This window comes from Rhamphochromis longiceps, linkage group LG17 (assembly GCF_057381845.1).
Source record: "Rhamphochromis longiceps isolate RC_006_pf linkage group LG17, R_longiceps_female_GT1.1, whole genome shotgun sequence".
NCBI classification, from domain to species: Eukaryota; Metazoa; Chordata; class Actinopteri; order Cichliformes; family Cichlidae; genus Rhamphochromis; species Rhamphochromis longiceps.
In genome coordinates this window covers 25,691,173-25,717,691 of record NC_140573.1, presented here as the reverse complement: position 1 = coordinate 25,717,691, position 26,519 = coordinate 25,691,173, and the positions used below count along the sequence as shown (strand labels likewise).

General features: G+C 40.6%; 2 protein-coding genes across 2 annotated transcripts in view; one reads left to right on the top strand and one right to left on the bottom strand.

Annotated features, from left to right (window-relative positions):
* The window catches only part of LOC146649784 (ankyrin repeat- and BTB/POZ domain-containing protein 3-A), a 287,069-nt gene that overhangs the window by 223,209 nt on the left and 37,341 nt on the right, over positions 1-26,519 (top strand). Inside the window, exons 4-5 of the mRNA XM_085386639.1 lie at positions 10,174-10,326; positions 12,947-13,112. Of these exons, the coding sequence (XP_085242765.1) occupies positions 10,174-10,326; positions 12,947-13,112 (319 nt within the window). The remainder of the gene's footprint in view (positions 1-10,173; positions 10,327-12,946; positions 13,113-26,519) is intronic.
* On the bottom strand, positions 17,725-19,407 carry LOC146649785 (uncharacterized). The gene is made up of 3 exons (XM_085386972.1): positions 18,561-19,407; positions 18,140-18,422; positions 17,725-18,012 (listed from the first exon to the last, which is right to left on the bottom strand). The coding sequence occupies exons 1-3, from the start codon at positions 19,049-19,051 to the stop codon at positions 17,740-17,742; spliced, it is 1,047 nt and encodes a 348-aa protein (XP_085243098.1). The 5' UTR covers positions 19,052-19,407; the 3' UTR covers positions 17,725-17,739.

Genomic DNA, 26,519 nt, shown 5'->3' with positions numbered 1-26,519 from the left:
ATAAACAGCAAGCATAGCCATCACTGATGGTTTCTCTCACTTGGGTACGGGGCTCGTGTTGGAAAAAAAAATTTTTCTCTAAGAAATTATAGTTGCTAGAGGGTCATAAGGGAGAAAAGCTCTGAACAGACCTTTACTGATGGACCTACAATATAATTTAACTGACTGTAACATGAAATCAGCCTGTTTAATTTGATGCTTTAAGGTTTCCCAATGTCCATCTGAGACTTCCTCATAGGTTTAAAGGCCTTGAAGGAAAATATCCTGTGTTATTATCATTTAAACTGGGATCTGGTGAGTCAAAATTACATGTAACTCGATCAGTATTAATGATTTCAAGTATCCTGAATAGCTTAGTTTATAAAGAGGATATAAAAGGGTGTATAACTATAAAAAGGAGAAAGCTCGCTAATGAAAACCATGTGAAAGAAATGTTTTTGTAATTGTCTACAAATTACCCACTTCAGAGAGTAAGACACTCCAAAAAGTATATATTAGCCAGGGTTATTCTGTTTGCTCGCTAATGCAGGGTAGAGAAAAGCACCACTTTACAAGCTTGATAGGATAATTATTAGAAATGAGTAGGATGTACATGGAACATGCTGCCAAGAGAAGAAGAGTCTTTTAGATCAGTCCAGTCTGTTCAGTCTTTAACCAAATCTCTTTTTTACAATAATTTATCATTGTGAGGTTGAAGTGGAGAGGACCCAAACCAGGACATGTGGGCAGAAACAAATGAGTCTTTGGCTGAATCACAAAAGGTTACATGAACCAGGAGTCCAGGGAACACAGAACACAAGCAGGGAAATCAATAGTAGGATTTGACAAAGGGAGACGTATGAATATACTCTGGGGAGTAATTATGGATTAGAAATATGAGGCGATAGAGACACAGGTGCATGTGATCCACACAGGTGAAGATAATCAGACAGATGGGAAGTAAAGACTGGAACAAGACACACAAGAAAATCTACAGAAACAAGAAGACTTGATATGACAACAAATACAAGAGAATGGAAACTACAACCACAATTGACCGTGTGCTCAGGCTGCAGAAACCCAAGAAAGAAGAGGAGCAAGGAGAAGAGCCATCATGGAATGACAGGCCCCTGCCTGGTATTTACCACCAGCAGACAGAAGAAGTGGCTAACAATAGGAACAAGAATGACCGAGCCAAGATCTGATTGGACTTCGAGATACAGACAGACAAAGTGGTGATGGCTAACCAACCGGACATAGTGGACAAGCAAAGGAAGACAGCCATAGTGATTGGAAGTTATAGTCAATGACAGCAACATCAGGAAGAAGGAACACGAGAAGCTGGAAAAGTACCAAGGGCTGAGCGAAGATGTGGAGGGTGAAGGTAATAGTGGTCCCAGTGGTAATCAGAGCACTCGGTGAAGTGACTCCCAAGCGAGGCGAGTGTCTCCAGCAGATCCCAGGAACAACATCCAAGATCTCTGTCCAGAAGAGCGCAGTCCTAGGAACAGCAAATATACAGGACCCTCAAGCTCTCAGAGGATCTGTTAGAGACAGTTAGAGGATCCGAGCTAGAAGGATAAATCGCCCGCAGGGATGAGAGAGGAATTTGGTTTTTTTAATAAGTATTTCCCATTGGGATTTTGTTGAGACACCTGGGGGAATTCTAAGTTCTGGATTGGCCTACAAGAATACATCATCCCAGCACACTCTGTAACACATATTGTTTTTAGGATTGTGAATCTTCAAAAATATATAACAATAACATAATTATAAACATATCCCTCATTTTCTTAAAAAAACAAAAAGCTTACACCACAGGAGGTTAAATAAAAGTGGACTGTTGACACTTAGGAAAATATTTCATAAGTGTTATTAATATAAAGTATCCAAATTTAATTCTGCTAACGAAACTAATGGTGAACAATCAATACGTAAAACAACAAACACAGTGGGGGGGGAATTTAATGACAAATCATTTTTTATCTTAAACTTTTTGGATAAAATGCTGTTTCTGAAGGAACAAGTAGCAACAACATTTACGCTAACCTATGATTATTGTGTATTAGATGGAACAAAATGCTTTGCTGGAGCTAGTACAATACACAAAAATAAATATATAAAATTATTCAAACAAATCTTGCCCAGAATACCTCTGTTCTGCTCCATTTTCATGGAGAAAACTATGAGTATTAGCTTTGCTCGACAAAGATGCTTTTTTTTTTTTTTTTTTAAATTGAGCCCTCTTCGACACAAGGAAGTGGTTTCATGTCTTGCCTGAGTGAATTTTTCTTTTAAAGAGGCAGCTGAATAGAAAAAAAACATTTTTTACCTGTTTTTCCATCTAGGTTTTCTTCTCTGGCTCCAGTGAATGTCCACATGTGGTGTGAAATTAGAGTGACTGGATATCCAAGAGCACTGCCAGCTCACTGAGCATTTCACTATCAGATGTTTCTCCAGAATAGCGCTTTGTGATATAATTTCCACTTTGCACTTATCGGGAATACCTGACTTAATTTTCTGATAGTTTTAACTGGCAGGCAGCTCCTGGGGGAGCACTGTGCTGATTGCTGGAAGATGTGAGGCTTTGTATTTCTATCCTTTAAGAAGGCGATAAGTCTCTGAACAGCACAGCACAATACAGGTGGACTGAAGCACTGACTCTTACTGGTTTCAGGAGGGTGTACTGTGCAATACCTGGGAATGTACTGTACAGCTACTAGGGCTGTGCGATATGACCAAAATCTCATATCCCGATATAAGAATTCTATCGTCCCGATAACGATATAAATCACAAAAATGTAACATTTTCTGTAAATTCTGTGAATCTCGGGCAGTTCAACTTGCGGGAAGTGTTTCCAGCTGTGCGTCATGTAGCTGGAGTCGAGTGTTTTAAAAGATGCATGAAGCTACACATTTTTAGACATAAGTTGTAACGGCCGTCGTTTTCTCTGTGAGTATTTATTACACGGCGTGCTGCGGGGAAAAGCCTGTTCTAACGTTTGAGTCTAAGGTTTATTTTTTAGCACCTGGTGGCTCTTTTTTTACTTCTCATCCGTAAATAATCTGCTCTTTCACGTGGTTTAGTTTATTTTGAAAAGTCTCAACAGGATCTTGAGCTTTATTGTGAAAGGTTTATGTGGAACATAAACAAGCGGACACGCGATGGTGTTACCGTCGTTGTTGCTAACCACAACGCATAAAAACAGGCGCTTGTCCGTCTGTAGTGTGGTTATATTAAATATAAGAGAAAGAGAGAACTTAAAAAATTAATATAGCCACTACAGTGACCATCAAAACGATGAAAAAAATATTGCCGTAAACAGTTTATTTTGCGACACTGCGAAACAAACGATAGCGTAAAATGAAACGATGGACGTTTTTATATCGTCATCCCCTAACAGCTACTGTTCACTTTTGTTCAAGTTTTAAATTTAAGTTTCCCATTACATCTTGTGTTTTGAAGTATTTGATGGCTGTGGCTGTGAATGGTTGTCTGTATTTCTCAGTTTTACAAAGAACCCTATTAACCACTTTTAAGGTGTTTCTATGAAAGCCCATGTCACATTATACAGACCAGGAAACATATTCAAGTTTGGCTTATACGCCATGTAAGCCCAGAGGAACATGGGAACTACTCCCTGCCTTGAATCTGTATACTAAGCTATGCTAATTGCTAATTGGGCTAATACCATGAGAGTGGAATTGCTCATGTAACAACTTTAAGAAGAAAGTAAATTACAGTTATGGTTTAGTTTTAGTTCAAGGCTATGAAGATCTGAGAAGGTCACGAGAACAGATTTGTTTTCAATCCTGTCCATTTTTACTCAGTAAAACATCATTGTGGTAAAACTGAAAATATCTGATGAATGCCTGACCTGAATTTAGCTGCTGTTGGACAGGAGAAATGATTAATAACGGACACAACAACACAAGTCTGTGTTTATGAGGGAGAGATAATAAAAACACACAAGCACACACACATACACACATACTTGTACAGGAAACAAATGATGAAATATGAACTTGTCAGACAGGCGAGACCCATTACTGATGTTGATTAAAGAGGGTAATAAGAGAATTTAGGGAGGTTGTAGCATCTAGATCTCTTTCTGTTCTCCACTCTTAGAGTTATAACTTATGAACATTGACTTGCTGCCTTTTCACATATCAGTAAGGGCATCTTTAATTAGAAAGTTTGTGGCTCTCAGTGTTCAGCTGGAGTCTTTATTACCGTAATTGTCGGGCTATAAGCCGCTACTTTTTGCACAAGCTTTGTGCGGCTTTGTGCGGCTTTTAGTCAGGTGCGGCTTTTCTATGGATTGTCCATGATTTTGTCATATCGTCATATGTTTTGTTTGTTCCGCTGTTGTACGGCACTACGTTGCCTGGCGGAAGGGCATGTGATCAGACACACAGTATCGGGGTTCAAGAGTGGTATGTTGGTCACTAGTGATGGGATTTCCGGCTCTTTTTAGAGATCCGGCTCTTTCGGTTCGGCTCACTAAAAAGAGCCGGCTCTTTCGGCTCCGAACCGGCTCTTCAGGTTGTTTTGTTGCTTTAATTAATTTATTATTAACAATAATATAAAATTATGCACAAAAGGAATTACTAACGTAAAAACAAGTGGTTTTATTTATATATGTTTATATATAAATATATGCGGTGGCCCCTAGAGACAAAACACGTATAAACTCCAAAACACATTTCTAGCATGAACTGAACTTCCAAAGCAGAGCTACTAGATCACTTAAATCACACAATTGAAAGCATGTGTGTATTGTTTGTGTATTTATACACAGGCACTCATATATATATTCAAATAATTTAAAAAAAAAGTTCATTTACCTGTTATTACCACACACCAAATCCGGTCATTGGTACTTGCTGGCTTGTGTAGCCACAAGATAACAAAGGCTCAACACTGCGCCCAGCATCCTGGAGCACTTCTGTTGTCTTTTGTACGTGTTTTGAGTTTTTATGTGCTTCTGAGCTTTTATATGCTTCTGAGTTTTTACGTGCTTCGGAGTTTGTACGTGTTTTTACGTGTTTTGGAGTTTTTACGTGTTTTGGAGTTTGTACGTGTTTTTACGTGTTTTGGAGTTTGTACATGCTTCAGAGTTCGTACGTGATTTGAAGTTTGTATGTGCTTTGTCTCTAGGGGCCACCGTAAATATACTTTTATTTATTCACTCCACATAAAATGTAATAAATAAATCATATAATACAAAAATCAACTATTCACATTTCAAGTTTTAACTATTTAAATTTTCAGCTTTTTCCTTTCACAAATTTAAAGTGAAAAGAACACAAAACACTGCAAACCACAACACAATTAAATATAATATGAAAACTAAAAGAACATGCATATTCTCTGTCATATGGACCTGCATGAATAAACTTTCTCAATCCTTTATCATCTGCAACCGAAAATAGTTGTGGATGATTACTATACCTTTCTAATGTTGTTGTCCCTGCCTCTCTTTCTCTCTCTCTGGCTCTGTTCCTGTGCTACTGAGTGTAACTACCGCCCAAATTCCTTTTGTGCATATTCTCTTATATATGATAAGTCAACATTGAAACACCTGCGGCTTTTAGTCAGGTGCGGCTAATGTATGTTTTTTTTTGTTTTGTTTTGTTTTGTTGTTGTTTTTTTTTTTTGCGGCTAATGTATGTACAAAACAGGATTTTCCCCTGATTTTAGCTTGTGCGGCTAATATTCAGGTGCGCTTTGTAGTCCGGGAAATACGGTAAGTGATTTTTTTTTTTAAATTTGAAAGATGACCAAAGCAAACTGCACATGATGAACCTGACAACGTGCTGATATTATCAGTTTGAAGAGTTAATTTTCACCTGAGAAGATCACATTAGCAATATTATTTAATTTTTATATGATTTATTTTGGAAATGTTAGTAATACGGTAACTTTTACATTTTTGATATATAAATAAATTATGATTGAGTTAGAAGATTTAGAGTTTATATATTTATTTTTTTAGTGTTTTTTTTTTTATTTCCTTATCCATATTTCCATATTTATTATTTTTGAGCTAGAGTAGCTTTGCATGATTTACAGTTCATAATAATCCTTTTTCTGTTATACTTATTTCCTAGGCATTTGTGAAACAAGCTGTTTCAGCTTCTCCCCCTTCCTCTAACCTCATTTTCTATGGAATGGCTTGAACAGGTTTGAACAGCTGGAGGGAGGAGTTTCTGTGCTCGCAGTCAGAGCCTTTGATTATGGTTGACTCGTCGGTCATCGCTTGCGTGAACTGTAGGGTTGCCAACTCCCTGAAAAATAAATAAGGGACACCTCGTGGCCAGGGCCGGGCGACCCAGTTGTCTTCACCCTTCCCAGTGTGGTGAATTTTCTAGCTCTTTTTTTGTGTGTGAAATTATTTTTTTAACCATTTGACTTGAAGTTGATTTAAGTAGATGCATATTCTTTGTGATATGAACACATGTGAAACAAATGATCATTTAGCCATTTATTTTTAGCTCAAAATGACAACATTAACACAGTAAAACAGGTCTCTTTCTTAAACAGAAGCCTGTCATGCTTAACTTTTGAGAATATAAGTAAATCTTTCTTTAAAAGCACTCTGTCCTGCTTAACTTAAAATAATAGAAAACAATAGAAAGAAAAATATTCTTGTAACAGTGCACATTTAGTGCATTTAGTACAATTGGCTTCAGTTGAGGTATTATTTCAGCTTTTCTAATGCTAATCAGCTGCTCCTGTTTGTAAACCCGCTTGTTCCCATGATTACGCATCATAACTCATCATCATTATTCATCTATGTATTACTTTTATGTATTAGTCATCAATTTGTTGTAATCATCTATCCTTGCAGTTGTTTATTACACAAAATAAATTATATTATCACACTTCTGGCCACATAGCGCTGATATTCACTGCACATGCCCATATTAACGTTTTCCAGCCAGGTGTTTTCCTTTTCCCATTCTTCCCTTTCTCTGAGGGGAACAAACATTGCTGCTCTAACGCTGGGCTCACACTGTGCGGTTTTAGGCCCATTTTGAGCCGATTTTTGAGTGATCGGACCGATTTTGGCCTTCATCGTGCGTCGTGTAGTATACGTGGGGTAACGAGAAGTGATTAACACCTCACGACCAGCTCCCGATCATCAATCGCTCGTGAGGGTGTCACCACAGCCGCTCACACTGCTCACGCGCAAACGTAAACGTTGGTGAAAAAGACGGCGCAGCACGGCTGTGCAGCGTGTGATCTGGACACAAGCGATGGAGGCACAACTTGTAGAACTTTGGAAAGCTCATCCGAGCCTTTTCGATGTGGCCTCACAAAATTATCACGACCACAACAACCGTGAAAATAGTTGGATTTACACTGCTGCTCAATCACAGCTGCCTGATCAATGTTTTTCATTAGCAATTTAGCAAAGTTGATGGTAGTGGTGTGTCTGTGTGAGTGAAAGACAGAGAGAGCGAGCGACAGATTTTCTGTTATAACCTTCATTTTATGGACGCACAGTGTGAGCACTCAGGTCGCATCAGAGCATCGGGTGGTATAGTGTGAGACCTGCATCGTGACCTACCAACTTCTAACCCCTGCGAGTCAATCGTGCAGTTTGAGCAGGAGCTGAATAACGTGACTGAAAAAATCGCACAGTGTCTGCCCAGCTTTAGGTGTACTGTCGTCCGAGACTTGCACCGCAGAGTCGGCGTTTGTTCCCCTGTTGGCCATGCTTCTTGTTGTGGTCATCTGTTGTCTTCCGGTATTTTCTCCGCAAGCGACCTTTCCTCGACCAATGAGATGAGCGGTAATCTGAATTGTCATACTCGAATTGTCATAAGTGTGCTGTCAGCTCATTGGTCACAAAGCAGGAGAGGGGCTGGGAATTATGTTTTCAAACAAAGTGTTAATTCCATAAACATTTATAGACTACTTTTGATTCTCACTGTATTACGGGACAAAGTGCGTCCCTTATTAGCTCAATACGGGACGTGTACTTTTGTTTCGAAATACGGGACGATTCCGTTTTTTAAGGGACGGTTGGCAACCCTAGTGAACTGTGACGTCAACAGGAACCGTCACCAGGGCTGTGACCGGCTTTGAAGTCACAGAGGTTTAGACGTTTTTCAAAATGAGTCAGTAAAAATGTCTCGAATGCCTGTGTGATGCTCCAGATGGCTTTCACACTGCCTCTTATTGGGTTGTGTTTAGGAAGTTAGGCTGATGCGTGACTCATGAGAAATGATAATGGGTTGGTTTGGGCACAAGTAGTGACTCAGAGCAACATTAAGACCAGAGTCATTTAGTTACTTTGTGTGTTATTTTAAATTCAACTTTAAAAAAAAAAGTCTTTATTTGGCGTTTTGCTTTATTTGATTGTTTTATACACTCACAACTCTCAACTTTCACATTTCTTTATACACAGTCACTCCTGTAGAAGAAAGAAGTGTACAAATGTAAAGTCTTTTATGGGTTTTGATTGTACTGGATCTCAAGGACCTAGTGTCTTCAGATGTGTATTTAAGGTGCTACACTTTAAATATGACACAAGAGAAAAACTTCTGGCTCTGCCTGTCACCATTTATACTCACTGATTTCCATGCTGTCTTCTTCTGCTCTGTTATATGAGAATCTTTATGCTAACGCACTGATATATCAGTAAAATGCTGTATTTGCACTGAACCACAAGTGGAAAAAAAAGAAACCTGATCTTTTGCCTGGACAGAAATTAAATAGACTTTTAGTTTTAATTTTATTTATATCACACCAGTTTGCAACAGCAGTCCACTCAGGGCATTTTATATTGTAAGGTAAAGACCATAAAATCATAGAAAGTAAACCCCAGTGAGCACAAGACCCCCGTGAGCAAGCAAGTGTCAACAGTGGGAAAGAAAAACTCCAGCAGAGGTAGGCTCAAGGAGGAGCAGCCACCTGCTTTGACTGGTTTGTTGGGCCTAAGTTTCATTATTTGAAATTTTGGCTGTATTTAATATAAAAATCTCCCATCGTTTCTACAAATATGTCAAAAAGTTGAAAAGAAAAACAATTTAAAGCTAAACTAAGTATTTTTTTGTCAGCCTTTTACCAGCATGTATGTGTGTGTGTGTGTGTGTGTGTGTGCGTGCGTGCTAGAAATTACAATTTTATGTTTACATATTTTCTTGATGGTATCTCCTTCTGTGTTGAATTAATTTGACGAAATGCTGTGTAGACAGAGAACTCTAACACAAAACACCTGTGTAAACAAACAAACAAAAAAACAATAATGTCATGTTGTATCACACACAGAGCAGACGCCAGCTGCTAGACTCTTAACAACAACCCAAATTACTTTCCCTGTTTAAGTCTCCGTCTTATCAGACTTACAGCCACCTTAGTTTGTAGAATGAACCTCCAAACAAACCTTCATCAGCTAACATCGTTTTCCAGGTTAGGTAGATCATTTCTCTTCAGCTATAACATATTAATCCTTACATTTAGACCTGAAGCAGATCATTTTTTCCAATGGAATATCAGCTCCCTGGTTCTCGTCAAACTATTTGTGCAGTGTGCTAGGTTTGTGACTTTTAAAACAATTTCAGAGGTTTTACTCTTTATGTCATCATTTGAAATTCAAAGGCTGTCAAATTTAAGTTAGCTGGAGGCCAAAAGGTCTCACAGGTTCACACCCCCCATTCCAGACATTGGGATTTAGCTCCTGTGGCCACAGACAGCTGAAAGGAGAGCTCTGAACATCGCTTCAGCTAAAAAGCTCCTACAAAAAGTGCAAATAGCTGTCCATTTATGCACACACAATCAAACAAAAGTGGAGCAGCACACACTTTTTTTATAACTTGGCTTAATCTGCTTTAAACTAGTGCCAGACTGCCTGCTGACTCAGTGTCAGAAAAACAACCCATGCACGTAAGGAAGCTGCAGTAGTCACTTCGGTCCAGTTAGACGGCAGTGTGATTCATGCTCTTCTGTTCCATTAACAGCACAGAGTTTATCCTTCACTTACAGCTGCACAGATTTGACTTTTCTTTCTGTCACACACATAACTGCCCCTCCAGCCATCTAGGAAAAATAAGCATTTATGGAATTTCCCCAAAAGACTCTTTTGTTTTTCTCATAAATAATTAAAACTAAATGTGAGTCTTCATGTATTCTGACTTAATTAAGATATTAAACAGTAGCACATGAACCTGTTTTCTCCGCAGGCCGTTCCTGGTGCTGCCCCCGCTGATGGAGTGGATCCGGGTGGCGGTTGCTCACACTGAACATCGACGGAGCTTCTCTGTGGACAGTGACGATGTGAGGCAGGCTGCCAGGCTGCTGTTGCCCGGCGTGGACTGTGAACCCCGACAAATAAAGTAAGAATACGATGTCAATAACATTTACTGCACAAACCTGCTGGAGAATGAAGCTCAGTGTCATCCATTTATGAAACCTGTAAGCCTGCACATGCACGTTCAGTCAGCAGATGCTGCATTAGCATAAACTTCAACCAAGTCTCGTATACCAAACACAAGAATGACTTGCAACAATCACTCACACTTTATTTTAACAGAATCTCATCCACAGTGTTAGAACATGTAGATGAATATGGAGACATGATCAGCAGTTACTTGCACATTTGCTTTCTGATTACAGATTTGAGGTCAGCTGTTTACATGTAACCTGACTTATTACATGGTGTTTACATCAGACAAAACATTTTAAGAGAGCAGTTTGACTTGAACAGACCTGATCAATATGTCATCATCCATTCATCCTCCTCAGTGTCCATCTTTGTATATCGAACAGCTTTTCAGTAGAATAGTTGCGATTATTTTATTTTTCATTATTGAAAGGTGTGTTTTGCGATCACCCTCTACGGAATTTAACAAAAACTGTCATCACCAGGGGGCAGAGTTTCATAAGCACGGTGCTGTTTTCCTTTTCTTTTTCATGCTGTGTCTTTCCACCTTTTGCTGTCTCCTTTGGAAAGCAGGAATGTGCTGCTTTGCTACAGACAGGGGAAACACTGGTTCTATATCACCACACGGACAAAACATTATTACAACCGTGTGCAATGACACTGCAGTCCTGTTGCCCATGAAATGGTTGCTTTGAAGACGTGGACCCGCTTTGCAACTACCTGACGTCAGTTGGCAACCTCAAAACAACTCAGTCTGCTGTAGGTCTGTCAGTTTGGCTGGCAAATACATGCACTTTATCTATGACAATACAGCAATTAATGGATAAATCCCCACACGTAAATTCATTTTAACTCTTATATTGTGCAATGAAGCCATTTTGTCTACAGCTTTATATAAATAAGCAGCATTTAGGGATATCTAACTGACTTTTATCATCCCTTGACTTTTCCACCATTACCTGCAGGTTTACACGAGTGGCAAATTTAGTGAAGTCCTTCAGCAGCTGTTTGATGGCTTCCCATAAAAATTACAGGACACATACGATCGTAACTCCACAGACTGCGTATAAAAGATGGAAATAGATATTCATCACTAATTGGTCATTGTAGACTATGATTATGAAACCTCAGCACAAGCATTTTGACCATCATAATCATGTTTTTTTGTTATTGTTGTTGTTTTTTGGGTGGGGGGTAACCAGATGTGGCTGAACTATCTTACAAGGAAAGTTACTAATCAGTGGAAAGAAGCTTGCTCATTAAATGTTAACCAAAACTGGAGCACAGATTCTTGGATTCGGTTTTAAACCATATTTTTTAGATAATTACAATTAAATGGTTTAAGGGGCACAAACATAGATTAGAGGACCTCTGTGATGAATAGCAACCAGCCACACCCCAATTACACATGACTTTAGCCCTTTAATACAATTTAATTTGTGTGAGTTTATTCATTAAGTTTATTTTTTATTTAATCTTAAAATGGGAATCTGTGGGGATCGTCATACATTTAAAGCTGGGCTGCAGTTTTTGACACTTTTGCATTGGCTTCATTGTTTTCACCCACTGCGGTTGTTGCTGAGTGGAGCGTAAAGACTGACTAGGGATGGCAAGGACAGCCGGGAGAAAATATGGAGCCAAACTAAACAAATGAGTGTGATTAATGGAATAATGTGGGGATTATAGACAAAAAGTGTGCGCCGGCCTTTAGTTCACAGGAGCACACCCTGTATTGTTTTATTATTAATGACAACATTAACAACATGTTAACATTTCATCGTAGCCCGACAGTGAACTGAATTTCGCCTCGCACTGTAAAATTTAAAAGCTTTTTCATGAGGCTTGTCAGTTGCTAAACGAACTGTGTTTGTCCTTCTTTCTTGGACAGCAGTAACCTATAAATCTTCTCTCTGTATTTGTTTCTGACTCACTCACAGTCTCGCCTCGCTCGCCCTCTCTTTCTTCCCTCATTTGCAAACACTCCACAGCGGTTACAAAGCCGTGCACCATATTACTCTGTAATCTTTCTGTAATTTGTCACAGAGTCACCGGGTTAAGAGTCTTTTCACTTTTCATGTATTTGTAAAGAACTAATAAATGAACTACTTCGAGGTGCCAATTAATGCATCTCTTTGCATATGTCAGATTTAACTGTCATGTATATGTAGACCAACATCCGGCAAAGGTTTCTCTGTGGAAACTGCAGTTGTGACAGATGCTTGGATTAAGAGGCTTTACGGGGGACGTGAGTGGGTAATAATGAGTCACAGCAGAAGCCTTACCTGGAGAGAAGCTGCTTAAGAAAAGTACTGAACCAGAAGCAATCAAAGAGAAGTGAGTGTTGACAAACTCAGATATTAAGGAACTGACTTTCAAATTGAAGCAGATCAGTACTTATAAAGTTGCAAGTTTGTTTCCTGATAAGGAGAATTTGAGTTATGAAAGCCTGATCAGCAATCGTTTTCAGCTTCCCTCAGCATGCCGTGGAGATGTATGTGCTCGGATCTCAAAATCCATTTCTGACATAAGCTTCGTCTTAATCAAAGTAATAGATCTGCTGTTTCTGTCTGCAGAGCCGAGGATTGCTTCTGTGCCACTAGAAAGCTGGACGCAGCCTCCACAGAGGCCAAGTTCCTGCAGGATCTGGGCTTCAGGATGCTCAACTGCGGTCGGACGGACCTGGTCAAGCAGGCCGTGAACCTGCTGGGGCCCGATGGCATTAACAGCATGAGCGAGCAGGTCTGGCACCTAACACACCCACGCTCTCCTGCACACACACTCACATATATATAACAACTTTAAAATCCCACATTTGCACAGCTCAGGGGTTGGAGATACAATAAAATGTGGATTTCTAGCAAGTACCTGGCAACCCAGTGCAGTTCATGCACACATGCTGAGCACAGGCTGCTCTCTCACTGAGTAATGCAGCGTGCTAAATTCACGATACAGTTTTCATGCATCTTTCTTTTTTTTTAATACAGAAGGAAAATAATTCACATTTTTAAGAGAGTTTTTCTTTGTGTCTGTTTGTGTGTACTGCACTAACCCTGCACAAATGTCCTGCCGCTTCTTCTCAAAGTAATAACTCAATTTCAAACTCCAACCTTTCAAATTTCACACACTGCAGTTTTGTCAAAGCAGATGCTGCCTCTGGGATACTTACAAGGTGTCCGCCAATGAGGGCAGGAGTGGTAAATCATCACTGCCCCCAATGGGAGCTTCATTTTCTCGATGTTTACTTTCACTTTTACTCGTGGTTTGGAGTTTTTGGGTTAAGAAAACAGCTTATGACAGTAATAAAGGCGTAATGACCAAGCATTCATTTGTGATGATTTGGGAGTGAGACCAGGCTCGAAACACTCATCCAACAACAATCAGATGAACCTACACTTTACAGAAGTGCAAAGATCTCAATTATCCATCCAGTCTCAAAGGCATTTCTTGTCATGCTTCGGCTGTGTGCAGGCTGGATGAGGACCCAATCGCAAACTCACGGAGGCAGGAATGAACTCAAAATTCACAGCTTTATTGCTGGAGAGCAAAACCATACAAACTAAACTGGGAAACTATAACGTAATAGACGGAGAAACACATACAAAACACACAAAAACTAAGAATACTGGCCCAGGACCATGACATTTCTTAGATCCTCAGGTCTTAGCTTAAAATGAGCTTGCACCTAGTGATAATTTGCTTTATTGATTAACCTTCACTCGTCTAAATTCTATATAAAACCTATAGTAAGTCAGAACCTTGCCACAGGTTTTAAGCCAGATCATTATATTTCAGTTAAAAAAATCATACATTTTATCACATATCTCAGCGAGCTGCGATTAACCACCGCCTAGTTGCCTAAAAAATCAATTGTAGATTGCTGATTGTTTTTCTGTCAATCAACAGACTGATTATTCGTGTAGGAAACAATTAGTATTTGAACGGCAATTCGCCAACTGTGTGCAAACAACAGTCCAAGTGATTTGGCACTTGGACACAGGCAGTGGTTCGTTGGGCTTGTTTCTGGGATATCTGACACGTTCTCGCTCTGATCAGTGTCTGGAGTCCATGACAGATTAAACACCTTGGTGTTTTGATCCACTTCTATCCAACAAAGATTGCAGACGGTTGCGACCGGATGGTGGGTCAGTCTGAAGCAACGTTTAGACGTTAACATCAAGTAACGTCTACGTGAATGCCAGGATGCAGGGTTGCGCAGCAGAACGTAGATGATAAATGTTTTGCACTTGGTCCACCAGTGGTTTTAACTGGGGATTAAACTGGAATCTGTGTATTTGGTTCAGTTGTGCACCCTTAAGCACCATCGAGTGGATCCCAGTGATGCAGTAATTTCAATCAGCCCTTGAAATATCACAAAAGCAGCTTCATACATAAGTTCCTTATTATTTTTAGTTTTAATAACGCATGTGAGCATTTGTCTGTGATGGAGAGCTACATCTTACATGGTGGTTTGTTATTTGTTGGCAACGTAGATGTGTTAGTTCTTGGCAGTAAAAGGACCGCGAAAGCTGCTTCTCTAAGCTGCTGATGTATCACAGATATGTGGTTCTTGCAATAATCCTCATTTTTTGTGTATTTTTGCTTTCTTTTTCACTTTTACAAAAATGTACTTGCCCTTCATGCCTAAACACGCTGCCTGCAACAACTTTCACTTGAGGACAGCAAAGGGATAATATTGAATAAAAGAAAACGGAATGGTTAACTAAACCTGCTCATCATATAAAACCACAATATTTCAGGTTATAACAGCTGGCAGAGCAAAGTATGTTTAAAACAGAAAAGAATAGCAGGGGTTTTATTAATTTATTTCTCCCTCATCCTCCTCCAGATCTAATATATCAGGTGAGCGAGGTGAAGACATCAAGTCCTTTGCATCTCCACGTCATGCAGTGTGACTAAGCCTCGCCCTCTTTAAGACCTCAAGGATCTGATTAAAATCCCTCAGTTTTACTTGCGTGACTAAAGCTAAAGATGCTGTAACCTCTGACTCACTCTGACTTCAGCAGCTGAGAACTGTCTCAAAAATACATGAAATTATTGTTATTTTCTACATTTTTTTTTAACATATAATTAAGATGAAGTCATAGTAGGATCCTTAACTTGACTTAATTCGACACACATTTCTTAAAACTCGCACCAACTCCTCTTGGCAATGAAAAAAACATTTTTTTTCCTCTTAATCCTTTCAGCACAAAAATGCATATTTCACAGGTCTGCAAAGGAGTGGTCTCATCCCCACAGCCCCTGCCTCATGTGCTTCTATTAATTGCTCATTACAGTTTTTCTCGATTGCTAAAACACATTTCTTGAAACTACGCCTCATATCCTCACAACTGTAAACACAAATCCATAACATCTCACTCAATTTCCCAAACATCCTATTTCCAGGTCAAAATGAAGCTCTACACCCAAAACTATTCACTCCTGCTGAAAAACCAAACTTTGCCCTCAGACATCAAACACAAGCCCTCAAAAACACACACACTACAACAGAGTTTTGCACACTGGTACAATTAATTCAAAACAATAGTTCCAAAACAAATAGGTTGCTTATGGTTCTCCCCTTCAAAACCCTTGTCACATGATAAACACAAAAGACACAACCAATGTATGTACAGTGGCACATTGTCATTCATGTACTATACAGTACAACACACACCAGAAACATTATCCCACCTCAGCATCTTGTCTTTGGTCTGGGTCAGGCCAGAGAATCTCATCCACATCACAGGCTATATTGGCCCCAGCCAGGCAGCGGGGGTAAAATCCTCTTGCATGCCTGATCCACCCCTGGCATGCATCTACTGATATGTCTAGGCAGGCTTCTTCCATGGCCTGAAGGAGGTGAACATGGACATAAGGTTCTCGGTCATACACTTTCCACCGCCATGCCGAAAATAACTCCTCTATCAGGTTTAGAAAGGGAGAGTATGCAGGCAGAAAGATATTAGAAAACCTTGGGTTATTGGTAAACCAGTCACGAACCAGAGCAGCGCGATGGAAGCTGACGTTATCCCACACAACAACGTAGTGAGGCTGCTCTGGCTGTGCTGGTTCCCTGTAGTCCAGCTGGAACATATGTTGTCTTACAGGTTTTCTGATTGCTTAAGCACATTTTTTGTAACTATTGGCTAATTTTGCAAAACTCTTCACACAAATAAGAAAACCTGTCACCCAATAATCAAAACATTGTAGTTCTCTTGCAAAAGCAAACACAGCTAGATTAACTCTTCACACCTTCGTAAAAATGGTGTTTCCGTATCAAACAGTACACACAAGCCATCATCTACTAAGCACACAATGCGCCAACTGCACACTGATGGTATGAATACAAAACACATCTGGCTTTTGCTTTCTCTGTGCACAAGGTAGGCTATGTCAGTTTGAGCTCATACTTCTGTCATAGATCCATAAGCATAGAGGGATCCAAACTTCAAGTACTGGTGTTTATTCAAACACATCAAAACAAACACAAGTGTTTATTTCCAAGTATAGGATTATTTGCAATCGCCATAATGACTATATGGGTTACTTGGTCTGCAGTGAACATGCTTCCTCTGCCCCCAGCATCTGGTCATCTAGCAACTCTGTAAAGTAACAATTTCAGTATTTTTACATCAATGGTATTGGTGTGTTTCTCATTGGCATATGGCAGTGCTACAAATCTTTGTGCGAAGTGACTATACTCACCGATTCTCATTTCAAGATGTCCTTATGGTACTTGCTACAGTGTAGCGGCTCGAGTTAGGCTGGACCCGTTGGCCAGCTACCCTCAGGGTCATTCCACGGTTGATTACATGGTCCACTATTGTAGCTCTGATGTCATCAGCAATTCTATTTCTTACTCTTCCTACCCTTCCTCTCCCCCCTCCTCATCTTCCTCTCCCTCCTCCTCGTCTTCCTCTTGCTCCTCCTTGTCCTTGTCGTCCTCTTCATCCTACTTCTTCACCTCCACGTCCTCTTCCTCGGCCTCCTCTACTTCTCACTCTTTCTGCTCCCTCCATTGTACTCCGCACACACAGCTTACCTGTATTATAGTGCTTAGGCTGATTGCAAAGTGAACTAATTATCTAAAAAAGTTTTCACATGTGAAAGTGTGCCAGACAGTTGGCAAATTAGTGTTAATGATAGCCATACATGTGTATACTTTTGCTAGGAGTGTGTTGGAAATTTGGTAATTGAGTGTTGTGCAGTGAATTGTGCCTACAGTTTTGCAAAGTGTGTGTTACAAAATTGCAAACTGAGTGCAAAGCAGTTTTTGTGCTTTTAGTTTTGCAAACTCAGTGAGTGGTTTTGCTATAAGTCTGAATAGTTTTAGAGATTGTGCTACAGGAATCACAGTTAGGGTTTAAGCATTCAGAAAAAACTGTAAACCATCAAGAAAAGCAAGGAGAAGCATAGTGTTATAGGGTCCTAGTACGGCATGGCGGTGGAGTACCCCTCGTTGGCTGATGGCTGCGCACATAGTGACATTCCCCCCACGCTGACCAGGGACATTTACAATAGCCCGATGGCCAATTATGTTCCTCCCCCTTTTCCTTCTTTTGGTCAGGTTAAAACCTGCCTCATCCACAAAGATTATTTCATGGGGAACAGGCCGTCCTTCAATCTCAAAGATTCTCTGCAAAACACATAACACAGTAGAGTCAATCGGTACCCTGAACCACAGTTCAAGAGTGCTGAAATGGCAGCATAAACTGCCATGCTGTGATGGTACACAATACTTTATACAGTATCAAAACTCATACCTGAACATATTCCACACGTTGGTTTTTCACTCTGTCAGAGTTTCGTTCGAAAGGGACTCGGTATGCCTGTTTCATCCGGAATTGATTCTTTCGGAGGATGCGGTCAATTGTGGAGAGGCTGATGGCATTTATGCCTCGAAAAAGATGATCATCCTCAATCACTCTCCTTTGAATCTCTTGCAGGCGGATTACATTATTTGCAATTACCATGTTTACAAGTTCCCTCTCTTGCTCCTCCAACAAAAGCCTTAACCTGCCTCCACCAGGTGGTCGTCTCTGTGTCCTACAAAAATAGAAGCACTCATTACTGTAACTGTCACACATTCATTTTACAGGCAAATAATGGAAACATACTCAAGACACATAAGTTCAGTAACTTAAACGTTACTGTACAAAGCAGTCTTACTGCAAGTACACCTACCTGTTTTCCTCCCTGAAGGTTCTGATGATGGAGGCAACAGTGAAGCGACTCAAATTCGGTTGTACTCGTTGCCCAGCCTCCCTCATAGTCATCCCATGGACAAGGACATGGTCAACTAAAGTGGCTCGAATTTCATCCGAGACTGACTGTCTTCTTGCCCTTGCTCTTCCCCTTCCTTGTCGCCGTCGTTCTCCACCTCCTTCACCACGTCCTCCTCCTCCTCCACCTCTCCCTCCTCCTCCACCACCTTCCTGTTGTCCTAGACCACCTCCTCCTCCTCTTCCACTACGTCCTCCTCTTTCACCATGTCCTCTTCCTCCACCACGTCCTCCTCCTTCACCACGTCCTCCTCCTCCTCCACCACCTTCCTGTTGTCCTAGACCACCTCCTCCTCCTCTTCCACCACGTCCTCCTCTTTCACCACGTCCTCCTCTTTCACCATGTCCTCTTTCTCCACCACGTCCTCTTCCTTTGCATCTCTTTGGATCCATTGTTTCAAACCTGAATGAGCTGACTTTGGCCCTTTTATCTATCCATCGCAGGTTCTGATTGGTGTGTGCTAAATTTTGACTCCTAGTGTTTCCACCTGGTTAATTGTGTGCTAATTGAGCTCAAGCTATGCTGACTTAAGTTAACATTATTGCATGCTAGTGCTTTCTAAATGACTACATGGTGTAAGCACTGTAAAATGTAGGGATTTGTGTGTAGAGTTTTGCAGTAACAGTTCACCAAATTTGAGTCATGTGTCAAAGCAGGGAATAGTGTTTATAGTTCAGGGAAATGGGTGAGCTTTTTGAACAATAGCGTTACGGTTTTGAAATTTTAGTTTAGAGGCCTGGTTATAGTGTTTAGGCAATCGAGAAAAACTGTAAACACCACAACATGCTGGCAGTGGCCCAGCGGGGACATGAATGTAACCGCATGGATAACAAAGAAAATACAAATATAATAATCAGTGGACCTCGACCAAATGGAATCTAGTAACATTGCGGCAGTGAAGTAACAAATAAACCTGTTACGACTCCAGCTCACTGGGGTAAGGGGGAGGAGCATTAATTAACCAGATGGAAGAGGTTAAATGGGAGTTAATTAGTTCATTTTATAGATTTTTCCACCGGCAACGAAATTTTAGAAGCAAAGCAATCACAAAACGAAGAAGAAGAAAAGCAGAAGTGTGTCGCAGTTATTGTTTGTGGAGTTTTAGTTGAGGACCAGCTATTCAGGGCAAATATATGTGCTCACAAATAAGTCTAAAAGGTAACAAAAGTACAACAAAAACACATGAAAGTGAATCCAAAAAGGTAGAGGGGTAACAAAGGAAAGACAGCATATATAAGCATACACTGAAGGCTGATGGGAACATAATTACTGGAAGAGAGAACAACCAGAGAGTTGGAGAAGACACGGGAAGTAAAACTAGTGCAGGAAATACTAAACACAGACACAAGATTAACACTCGTCATAAAGACAGAAACGAGGGAAGAATTGAGGAAAAAGGAATGAACAGGAAGACAAACTAAGAAATCAAAATTTACACTAGAACAATCATAAAATGTCTCCAAAAGTGAACCAGAAATTCATTCTTCCACTTTGAGCAGAGACACCCAGACCCCCCTTTGCTCAGCCACATGCACCAACTCTTCTGGGGGACACCAAGATGTTCCCAAGCCAGCGAAGGGAGTGTCTAGGGTCTGCTACCAGTGGAACATCCCTAGGTGTTTTGGGTGCCTCCTTTCAATGTGGAGGAGTAGAATCTGTACTCTGAAACGTTCCTGATCTCCTCACCATTTGTCCCTAAGAGAGACACCCTTCAGATCCTCATTTTTCCAGTCACTACCCAGAGGTCAGGTCGTGACCAAACAAGTATCCAAAACTCACTCTGGAAAATATAAGAACCAAAACTTCAAACAATACAATAAATAAATACCCGAGTTTACCTGATGTCCCTGGCCAATGGTCGTACACTCATTGCCGCCTACCTAAAAAGAAAAAAGACAGGAGGCAGTAGCACCTCTCAGCCTAGTGCCAGGGATATGTATGAATGAGAAATGCCTCAGCTAAGAAGAGGCAACACCCAATATCAAGTCACCTTGAACTTTGCAGTGTGCAAACAGGAGGTATGAGTCCTTTTAACAGTTTTCATGGTGCTGTGGATGGAGCCGGGGGCTGGAGAACCGGATTAATCAAAGGTGGCAGTAGGCGGGATGCAGGAGGAGCAGTCAGGTGAAGAAGAGCAAAGAAGCAGATGCGGGGGCTTGCACACACCACCCAGCATACTGATCGCTTAAATTACTCAAGCAGGGAGGAGAGGAGCGACTCAGGGCTGTAGCAGAGCGGCATCCAGCTACAGATTGTGCCATGACCTTCCTGTTCATCCTGAAAGTGGAAGGGGAAAGGATTTTTCTTTTGTTGCCTGCTACTGCAACACTTTTCCTGCTCTGAGCACTGACAGGTCAGGTCAGTATCTCAGTCCCACTACAGCCAAGTGTCACTTGGGAATCTTCACCTTTGACGGTTCGTAGAAATATTGGCTATTCCCAGTGCTGCTAAGTGGAAGTTAATTGTGCAATCTGACTTTCCGCGGTCAATAAGCTGCGCCTAGTTAGGTTTAATTAAGATTTGCTTGGCAATTCTTCACTCAGACTCTAAAAATAAAGTCCAGGTCTGGTTGATTAATGTTTGCTTAAACACATTATATATTGTTTATAATATATTACAAAAAAATTTGAAAAACAGATGCTTGTTAAATTGACAGATTGTATTGACTTATGCTTTCCTTCCTCTCCCCTCACATAAATACGAGCCTGTGACATGCAGGCTTTTATCTCCTTGTAAAGGAGGCTAAATGGAGCAAAAGACCAGACAGCGTTACAGGAGCAATAAAGTAAAAGCTGGAGTCTGTCATAACGGCTAAGAGACATTTAGACCTCATCACGGTGCTCATCGCGGTCCGTCGTCTCTCGCCCTTTAGCCGTCTGCTGATTAAGTAGATTGCTGTCCAGGAAATGTTTAAGAATGAATCACCACTAAGGGAGATCAGTCTTCAACATAAAGCGCTGTGGTGTGTTATGAGTGAGCCGTAAAAGGCCTCTGTTGAGCATAATGGCCCAGATCAGATATATGATTGAAGTCTGTTTTATGGAAGCTCATTTAAAACAGTTAGAAAAGTCTGATAAATGTGAAGATCTCGGTGCCTCGTTTACAATAAAGGTCATTTTTAAGTTGTTGCTGTTGCTGATCTTATGCAATTCTTTGCAGTAGCACTTAGATGAAGCAGCTTCATCCTGCAGCATAATGTGTGTGGGCGTGTCAGAATACTCTGTGCATATGGAGACACGCAGAGATAGAAGAAGTTATGTTAGGAGTTTCACAGCCCACCTTTGTGCTTTTGCCCTTGTTGGGAAGACACGGTTATTTTAAGGGAGTAATGAAAAGGTCCAGTACATAAGAAGCTGCGAGAAACTGCCGGATATTTCTCTGAGTTGTGTGCTGTGTGTGTATACTTATTATATCTCACTGCATTTTACAGAACGGGATCGATTGGTAGGCAGCAGTGAAGTTATAGCATGTACATAAAATGGTGATTTAAAGAAAATTATGTGAAGACTTCTAAAAAACGAGCTAATGTTGTGGTTACGGTCAACACGATCGTCAGTGATTGTAGGATTTAGCTAGGTAAGCTACGTAAAAGCCTTCAGGAACAGGTATAGACAAAGTAAAAACCGGAAGTGAAGTGATTGCGGAAGTTTTTCCACAGTTTTCTGCAGAATGTTTTTTGCAACTGCTGCAGCAAACTGTTTCCGTGTCATCTGGGAATCCCTTTGCTCCTGCATTGATGTAACTCAAAGATGACTGGCTGGTGCTTTTAGCCTGACTGTGTAACAAAACGGTGTGGATGTAAATGGTCGTCATCATGTTATTATAGGAAGAGTCATTTTTATTGTGCCTTTCTGGTCTGACCATTCAAGGCTCTTAACACCGAGAGTCACTTTCACTGATTCACACACAGATTCATACTTTACTTATTCTGTGCACTTTAAGAGCTTTACCTGGAAACCGTTTCCAGGTAACCCAGCAATGATGATCTTGGACTGAGCACAGAAAGAAACCAGCAGACCAGCAGATAAAAACCAACCACTGTGCTGCAGCACATAGGTGTGCTGTGAGAAATGATCAGGTGTGCTGTGGAAGACTACCTGGTTCCACCTGATTAATACTCTTCCATCCAAGTACTAACCAAGCCCAACCCTGCTTAGTTTCTGAGATCAGTCGAGATTGGGTGTGCTCAGGGTCGTATGGCTGTAAGCTGATTAGTGCTCTAAGTGACCTGCTTGAGTAACGGACATAACAAATACATTCTCTTCCACTAGAGGGCATTACAACTCCTTGCTCTAACTAACTGGGTTACCAACTGCTGGTAAAACACAAGAAGATGAAGAAGAAATTACATATTAGTCATAGGAATGAATAAATATTTGAAAAGAAAAAGTAGTCAGTCAGACCTGGGTCCAAGAGAAAATTCCCACCCAGATGAAGGCCCTAGCATGAGTAGTGGTCAGAAGGAAGCAAAAAAAGGTATACTGGGGACAAACCGAGCCAATTTTGCTATGCCTGGTGTGCGGGGAAAAATAATCAATATGCTTTTTGTGACGTTTTTGCTTGGTGGTGTGCCCTGTAATTTTTCTAATGTGAAATAGTGGCTCCAAAAGGTTTGGAATCACTGCGCTAGAGCAAGGGTGTCAAACATATGGCCCTGGGACCAGAATTAGCTCACCAAAGACTCCAGTCTGACACTGGATGGCTTTGGAGAATGTAAAGGAAGGTATAGATTTTGGACTTTTAACTAAGCTTTAAAGCTTTTCCTACTTACAAAGAATTTCCCCAAGAATGTTCATACTAGAAACCAAGGTTACAAAGTAATAGATAAACATTTAAATAGCAGAAAAAATCCTGGTTATTTAGAATTTTATGGTGGGTCAATAGTTAAATAAAAAGATAAGAAAAGTTAACAAAAACTTTCTGTTATAATCTCAGAGCAGTCTTGACAATGAGGCACCAGAACTTTTTCTTTAATTTTGCACATTTGTTGACTCCCAAAGAGTCATGCTGCTTGTGGCATTCATGTGCCACATAAACATTGCTGCACATGAAACAGTAGCAATTGCACTCAGTGGCCACCACAGGATTTTGCTCTGTGCTCTACCTCGGAAATTGATTGAAAAACAGGACAAAGAGCCAAAATTTGATCCGCCTTTCAAACATCACTGAATCCCAATCGAAGCTAGAATCTCCAAGATGTGCACACCAGCAAACGAAAAGATCCCCTACTAAGGTCTTGGTACCAGACACCACGTGAATCCTTACAAAGTATAGAGCAGTACGTATAAGGTGGTGTACATGAATACGTTTAAATGTTTGTTTTTGAGTTTGACTGAAACCAAGTACAGCAGTTAGTCGTCTGAAGTGGTCTCTTGTTGAACAGCAAACCTCTCGCCTCCTATTAAAATATGCACAACCCACACAGCTGCAATATCTACATTTACAGGAATAACACCAGATTGAAATAACCTGGAATTATTTCTCAAGGCATTTTGTTAATAGCAGTGAAATCAACACTTTTGCATGAGAAATAACAAAAGTGTGTTTTCAATGCAATTCCTTCTCTGTTTGGTAGAGGTCCTAACCTCCAGCAGGAGTACACTTACTGGATGATGAGCAGCAAATCAGAAAAAGGACTCCAATCGAGTGATTTGATTGTAATCCTTGAACACATCCTTAGAAATTTCCCTTGAAGCAAAATCTAATGTAAGATGAATATCACATTTGTGTGAGAAGTTGGCCTTTAGATAATAAAAAAGTGAAATGATGCAGAGCTCATTTCAAAGATCCAGCCTGATTATTCAGTGCATGTAAAGTATTAAAGCAAACTGACCCAGTAATAAATGGTCCAGTCAAATCTCTGCTTAGTCTTTGTTGCCATTCAGATCCTTTGTTATTGTGGGGTTTTTTTGTACTTTGATTTAATTTGGCTTTGTATGTTTTTAACAAGTTTGCTTACCAAAAAAAAGGAGACTAGCAAGTTTCTTCACAAACACCGCTGACACGTAGTCAGATTCATATATCGCTATGGCATTGAAATCCTCATTCTTGTTGAGAGAAAGTAATCGCTGTTAGCATCCTTTAGCTCATTACAGTTACTTTGATCATTAGAGATGGTGTTTATTATTAAATCCCATTTAACTATTGTTACAATAGTATTTGAGGTACTATGTAGCCAAAAAAGGGTTGAAGTTTTGTTTTTTTTTCTAACAGTGAGTAAAGTGGGTCACCCAGTCGTAGGCTTCAAGAAGGCAGATGCCTTCACTTCTAAGACTTTAACTTAATCTGTTTTCAACCACCTGTCAGCTCATTGTCAAACTTCTAATTCTGTGCCTTTGGGTTTTCTTAATGCAACATTTAATTAGCATTTTAGTGACAAAGTATCAACGTTTCAGCTATCTAGTTGTTGAGTTAAAGTGAAGTTGAAGAATTTGGAAGTAGTCTTCCTTCTTCATTATTCCATCCACTTTGTAGAACAGCTGACCTGAGGTTCACTGTGAACAGTGATGCTGGTGTTCCAGCAGTTTCCAGTACATGCTAGGCTTGAACCTTGGTGTTTCCCAGATTGTTCCTGAACATCTAAACCAATTATCTAACAGATGGTGACTTTTTAGGGGTTTTTTTTTTCCCAGACCTTGGTAAAGTTGTGACACATCAGAATAACTTTAGTTTCTGATGATTCAGGAATCTGCAGTTGTTTCGAAATGCCCCCAAGAGACCTCTCCAACTTGTGTAAATATAGTTCTCTTTCTTAGATTTTTCCATCCACTTTGTTTAATGTACTGGTACCACTGTTACACTGGCCTTCTTAGACCTTCATTGAGTTTCTTGGACTTGGTCACTTGTTGTGAGTATGGGTCAGTTCAGTGAGTGCTGTCAAATAAATCCTGTTTATGGTAGCAAAGAGGCCTTAATAGGCCTTGGCTGGTTAAAATGCATTATTGAACCTTCAACACCATAACTCATAGGGTCATGTGTCACAGTAATTATTAAATGGTCAGCCTATTTGGGGGGGACATCCAGAGAGCCAAAGCTTATTGTGCCTTAACCTCCTAAGACCCGAACTCTTCCATGGCAAGCATTTTTAATTTATCTTTGATATTTGGGCACATTGGGACCCGTCCGTCCATCCATCCATTCGCTTCCGCTTATCCTTTTCAGGGTCGCGGGGGGGCGCTGGAGCCTAGCCCAGCTGTCATAGGGCGAGAGGCGGGGTACACCCTGGACAGGTCGCCAGTCTGTCGCAGGGCCAACACACAGGGACAGACAACCATTCGCACTCACATTCACTCGCACATTCACACCTAGTGGCAATTTGGATTATCCAATTAACCTATCCCCACAAGCTGAATGTCTTTGGGCGGTGGGAGGAAGCCGGAGTACCCGGAGAGAACCCACGCAAACACGGGGAGAACATGCAAACTCCACACAGAAAGACCCCGGCCTGATGGTGGAATTGAACTCAGGACCTTATTGCTGTGCGGCAACAGTGCTAACCACCGTGCCACCGTGCATTGGGACCCGATGAATGTAAAAACAAAGAATCACCAGATTTATTTTTTTTTACCCGATTTTTGTTCCTAAGAAAAATGAGAGCCATGTATGAGGATATTTGTTTTAAATTTTGATGGAACAGTGGCAGTATAATGTCCTCGTAAGTGGACATCAGGCCCTTGTAGAGCAAAATTTTGTATTTTGGTCTAAATAACCCAAAAAGTGATGTCAACATATGTGGACGCCAGGTCCTAGGAGGTTAATGTAGGAGGGTGGTGCACCAGTCAGCATTGGTTCCTCATAGAAGGAAATTACTGTCTGAATCTACAGATGTGTTGAGAGGAAAGAATGCCCACTGTTCAACTA